Source organism: Mastomys coucha, unplaced genomic scaffold (assembly GCF_008632895.1).
Source record: "Mastomys coucha isolate ucsf_1 unplaced genomic scaffold, UCSF_Mcou_1 pScaffold23, whole genome shotgun sequence".
In the NCBI taxonomy this organism is placed as follows: domain Eukaryota; kingdom Metazoa; phylum Chordata; class Mammalia; order Rodentia; family Muridae; genus Mastomys; species Mastomys coucha.
This window is the reverse complement of record NW_022196906.1, coordinates 9,922,569-9,928,568: the sequence shown is the minus strand read 5'-3', so window position 1 is coordinate 9,928,568 and position 6,000 is coordinate 9,922,569. Positions and strand designations below refer to the sequence as shown.

Here is a 6,000-nt window from a genome sequence, read left to right as displayed (position 1 = left end):
AAAAAAAAAAAAAAAAAGAGTTCCACCCTCATCTGCCACAACTATGGCTTCTGTCTGCAGGAAGTGAGAAGTCAGCAACGACCGTAGTCTGTTTCTTTTGCTATAATTGAATATCACAGGCTGGTTAGATTATGAAGAACAAAGGTTTATTTTAGTCATGGTTATTGAGATAAGAAGGTTATGGATTATTACATTTGGTGAAGGACTTCTTGTCTATGGAGACCCTACAGCAGTGGTTCTCAACCTGTGTGTCACAACCCATTTGGAGATTGAATGATCCTTTTACAGGGGATACCACTGGAAAACATAGTACTTACAATAAGATTCATAAGAGCAACAAAACTATAGTTATGGACTATTTTGAGCAGCTCAGGATTTCCTACAACAGTCTCCGGGAGTGAATTAGACACCCACCACCACCTGCACAACCACCAGCAGCAGCAGCACTCCATGGATGTCAGTTTTAACCACAGTCACCTGAGATTCACAACTCTCTGATGAGCTATTGGCAGTTAATGGCTACCAGGGAGAGAAAGTCATTTTCTTTAGGAGTGTTCCCCCTGCCTCAGCAAAAGAACCAACACTCACATGCACATGGGCAGAATTAATTAGACTCAGTAAAGAACTAAATATAAAAGAGGACATAAAGTTGGGCAAGAGAAGTGATGATGATCCTGTGTTAGGGATAGATATTATCAAATACATCAAATACATGGGTGGATTTTTCAAAGAATAAATAAAAATGTTTTTTAGAAAGGCTAAATAAGAAAACCTGTTAAAATAAGCTCTTCCTGTGTTATCTATCCCATACTTCATTATTAAGGACCCCTTACAACCATTTGGTACTAATAGGATGAAGGAGTCTTGTGCTAAAGTAAAGCAAAAGACCTTGGCACTAAGTCACCAAGTCTAAATGAACAGAATCAGCCTGGAGTTGTTCTCTGGTCTTAGTGTGGCTTACTCATAAGACCCTTGTAAAAGTAACTCTCCTCCATCAGGGCCAGCAGGGAGTTAGGAGAATAACATCTCCTGTTAGAGAGGTGGAGTCTAGCCAGGAGGCTGGAGGGGAAAGGTGCAGATCTGGAACGTGTTGTTTCAAACGATACACCAACTACCCGTCCCAATAAAGGAAACACAGGCTCCCATTAAAGGCACACTTCAGTTGGCCTTGTTGTGAGCCACCCCTTCTTGTCCCTCTTAATTTAACTTGCTTTTGACCAGTGAATCAGAGGTTGCCATCTTCCCTAACTGACCTTTGGGTCTGAAGAGATGAAATACAATGAGCAGATCTCCTCAACACCTCCAGGATGCTGAGCAAGGGATCCATGGAAAATAGGACTTACTTGTTATCCCTCATGTCTATAGATGCTGATAAGTTCAGGCCAGGCCACCAGCCCTGGGCTCCTGCACCAGTGAAATTCATTTAGTACCTCCCAGCAAATACTCACATGAGAGTCTCTGGGTCTTCTGTTTCCTTCTCTTGTTGGCAAGAGCTGTGTGCCATATGCTAGGGGTGGAATTCAAACCTTTAGGGAATGTGTTTGATTTGAAAACCTGTGTGGTGTATTCATGTCATTCACTGATGTGTTTCTGTTTCTGTAAACACACCTCCTGACTTTGCACAGTGTCCTGAGAACACTGATCAGCGTAGGTGACATCCAGAGCACCTGTTCTGACACCAGCAAGGCAATTGTTTTCAGGGAACAAACTTTATCTCTTCTGCATGTCTGCCTGCTCCCATCAGGAATATCTATGAGAGAATTTAGTCTTCTAGTCCTTCCAGCCATAAGGCATCCCTGAAGCCATAGTTCCCAAGAAGGGAAGTAAGAAAACCTTGTTGTTAGTCTGAGTACAAATATTAAAGGTTGATGTTTATAATGAGAGTTGTTTTGCAACAGAAATGAAAGTAGATGATGAAAAATGGGGTGGGAAAAAATGGACTATTGAGAATGGGACCAGGAACAAGTCCTCTGCACAGGCTTTTTAGTCAAAGCCACACAAGGCAATTTATGGCATCCCTTCCAGATACTTGATTTTATTGGCTTGATGGGAATTTATTCTTCAAGGAAACTATACATGGGGAAGTAAAATGTTTAGTTCTTATCTGCCAAATTCCTGCCCTCTTGGTGAGGTGTCATGATCGCAAATATACAGTGAAGACTTCCCCTATAAAAAACTTGTGTTCCAGGTCCCACGATTCAAAAACAGCATTGCAGATGGTCATCAAGCCAAAGGCCTCTGGCAGATGACTGTCTTCATTGACAGTATTTATGAGGGCTGAGCCTGCTGTTCTTACTCTTGCCAAAGACCAGAGTTAGATTCCCAGAATCCACATTGGGCAGCTCTTGGGGATCTGACACCCTCTTTCAGCCTCAACAGATATCCACCCAAAATTGTGCATACTCACAAAAAGGCATATACATAAAATATTATAAAAGGCATAACTAAAATATTAAATTAAAATCTTTTTTAAAGAGCATTTTATGATCAAAATGGAACTGTTTCCACCAATAAATTCATTCTAATTTCTGCCTAATGAACTTTACAGGTTGAGGCAAATCTTTAGCTTCATAACCCATTTGGAAGGACTGGAATTATCTAACCTCAGGCAGGTGTCATTCAGAAACCTGGTGGTAGACAATTCTTGCTTGATTTTTTTTTTTGCTTGAGTGTATGTCAAGATGACATTTTGAGAGCTAAACACATTTCTTAAGATCACTGATTCATATAACCTGCAGCTAGCGCTTCCCAGGCTTGCTGGCCCTCAGAGTTCTTTTATTCCTCTGTGATCATCATGGCCACAAACATTCATTGCTTTGTGTATTAGTCATAATTGATGATAATCAAAAGTATAGCTCCAGTTTGAGCTTGTTATCTGAACTCCAGACTCTTCTACCTAACAGTTCTATTAAATATCAAGTGCCCATCCTCAATTTCACATGAAAATTCTGGCCTGTCACCCCAAGCCTAATTCTCCCATGTCTATCTCGTTCTCAACAATGGGGACCTCCCTCTTCCAGCTGCTCAGACTACGGAGTCAGGTTTGAAGCCTGTTTATTGTGGTATCCCTTGTACTGCCAGCCCCACCATCAGAAATCATTTCTTCCCTACCACCTCCAAGTTCAGCACGCAGCTCACATTCCTCCCCTGCTACTACTTGGGATGCAGAAGAGATGGAATCCAGTGGTTTCTAATCACTACCAATACTGGACCCTTGCTCAATCTGCCATTATGCTATGCCTACATTCCTGATGGGGAGGGCAGTCTTATTGCTGGCCTGCAACCTGTTAATGAGCAGTACCTGGAAGAATCCTGTTCATGCTCAAGGCCTGACCCATGATTCTCCTCTCAAAGCTGTAAAGTGGTTTCAGACTCTTATCATCACCTCCTGAAGTACTTGGTAGATTCTCAATGAATACATGGAAAAGTGGTTAATTATTCTATGCTTTTTTGGGGTTATATTGCTTATCTACACATCTAGTGGCATCTGAATTTTGCTCAGGGAAAATTAATGTGGAGGTTATATATTAACAATAACCAAAAAATTTGGGCATTTGTTCTCAATTTCCCGGTTTTAATTTCATTATATATTTTGTAAACTGAAGACTGCATTTCTGTAAGGTCAGAGCTACAAGCATCTACAGTGACTTTTTCTTAGATGGCTTTCGTAAGTCAGGAAAGCACAATATCTTTGTCCCATGTTTTTGTCTCTTCATTCTTGTGTCATTTCCTGTAGGCATCAACAGGAAGGTTCTGTACTCCCTGGAGGACTCAGCCAGTGGAGTCTTCTCCATTGACAGCTCCTCTGGTGTCATCGTTCTGGAACAGCCTCTAGATCGAGAGCAGCAGTCATTCTATAACATCAGTGTGCGGGCTACAGACCAGAGTCCCGGACAGTCCCTCTCCTCTCTTGCCTCTGTCACCATCACTGTCCTGGACATTAATGACAACCCGCCTGTGTTTGAGAGGAGAGACTACCTGGTAACAGTGCCTGAGGACACTTCCCTTGGCACCCAAGTCCTGTCTGTTTTTGCCACCAGCAAAGATATTGGTACAAATGCTGAGATAACTTATCTCATCCGGTCTGGGAATGAACAAGGGAAATTTAGGATCAACCCAAAGACAGGTGGGTAAAGAGCAATGCTAATAATATTTCCTGTTTACTCTCCAACCCATCACCCTTCTTGGTGGGATCTATGCGTTCCCCTTCCTCCACACCAAGGCCTTCATGTAGACCTCAGTACCCTGTTCCTACAAATGATCTTTCTGACTCAGAAATGCACACTCTAACCCTGTCACAACATAACTACTATACAAATGTAAAGATATAGGAGGCCTTAAAGATATATGTACCCTTGAGTAAACAAGGCAAAAGTATGATTGGGGGGCTGCATTAACAGATCCTCCCAGCAGAAAGTGTTGAGATATTAGGGCCATTATTTCAAAGTAAACTGTATGTGACAGGACATGCACTAGCTTTGTCCAGCTCCAACCACTCTATAAGACCACCATGGGGAGATAACTAAGGATAGTTTAAATCTGGCACTGTGAAACTAAACTGGCAAGGAGTAGTTAGTGCTCAGAAAACTCAACTATGGATCCAAATGGGCTCCATTTTGCTTTCCACTAAATTTGAAGGAGCCTATTGGTAGTCTTAGCCCTAGAGAAGTTCTCTGACTGGATATGTCCAAGAAAATGACCCTCTCATTTGTCCTAATAATTATTTCCCAAGTTGGAGAAAGATAAAACCTAGCAACTGTTTGGGGACACAATGACTAGCTACTAGCTTGAGAGCATTGCACAGGGTCACTACCAGACAATGCTGGGAAAAGAGGGGGTGACCCATTCTCAGAGCCCATTTTACTCATGTGTTGACCACAACTATCAGCCTTCTTTTGTTCTGCTTGCTTAGTTTAAATGACATTATGGATGTCTCCGTGGATCCTATGGATGTAGGATCATCTAGGCTATATGCGTGTGAACACCATGAGTTTGATTTCCAGGCAGCTCCTTTTACTTCATGTCATCCTGCCTTATGATTCCCCATGTCTTGGCCTCTGTGGATAATAGTTTTTGATGGCTGCATTATAAGTTGGCAAAGCAGCTGTGCACTTTAATTCAATCACATGTCAGCTGTGGGTGATTTCTTGATGACAGGGTCACATCCACACATCATTTGTTCTCCTTCCCCTGGGTCCACTCAGGGACTGGAGAGACACTCCCTGGGGTGCTTCTCCTTGCTCAGCTCTCGAGCCTCACAAGCAGAGCCTTCCATGTTGTCTCAAAGATGTTTGAAATTATCATGGCAAACCCTGTCCGTGGCTTTAGACGTGTGTCTGGTGGGTAGCTGTGCTTTAATTGATGGTGTTAATCAGACTTTTAGGCTGCTCTCAGGCACTCAATGAACAAACTCTCAAACACGTGGCCTTGGCCACAGATGATACAAACAGTGCTGTGCCTATAGAACAACTGACTCAGGTTTTCCTGTAACAAAATATAAAGTTCCTTCAACGTTCCTATTTTCCTTCAAAGGGGGCATTTCTGTCTTGGAAGCGCTGGACTATGAAGTGTGCAGGAGATTTTACCTGGTGGTGGAAGCTAAAGATGGGGGCACGCCAGCCCTCAGCACTGCAGCCACTGTCAGCATCGACCTCACAGATGTAAATGATAACCCTCCTCGGTTCAGCCAAGATGTCTATAGTGCTGTCATCAGTGAGGATGCCTTAGAGGGGGACTCTGTCATTCTGGTAGGTGCCAGCGGCATCCAGATTCTGGGACAAAGCATCCTCACAGTGAAGAAATGAACGAGGCCTGTCTCGGAGTTTGTTCCCACTCCCCCTTTCAATGATTTTGTGCACCTCCCTCAAAGTCCATCACACAGGGGCTTTCAGTAGCTCCTTCTCTAGTTTATGTATTACAAGGAATTTTACAGGTTAATTTATATAGAGATATAAATTACTAACAATTGCTTTCCTTACAGTAGTATAGACTTCTGAAGAA

The 6,000-nt window shown here is 42.7% G+C and overlaps 1 protein-coding gene across 11 annotated transcripts in view; it reads left to right on the top strand.

Moving 5' to 3' along the window:
- Positions 1-6,000, top strand: part of Fat3 (FAT atypical cadherin 3) — a 591,431-nt gene that overhangs the window by 527,489 nt on the left and 57,942 nt on the right. For all 11 annotated transcript variants that reach the window (XM_031346174.1, XM_031346182.1, XM_031346176.1 and 8 more), the window contains 2 exons: positions 3,737-4,126; positions 5,533-5,747. In XM_031346174.1, coding sequence (XP_031202034.1) covers positions 3,737-4,126; positions 5,533-5,747 — 605 coding nt within the window. The remainder of the gene's footprint in view (positions 1-3,736; positions 4,127-5,532; positions 5,748-6,000) is intronic.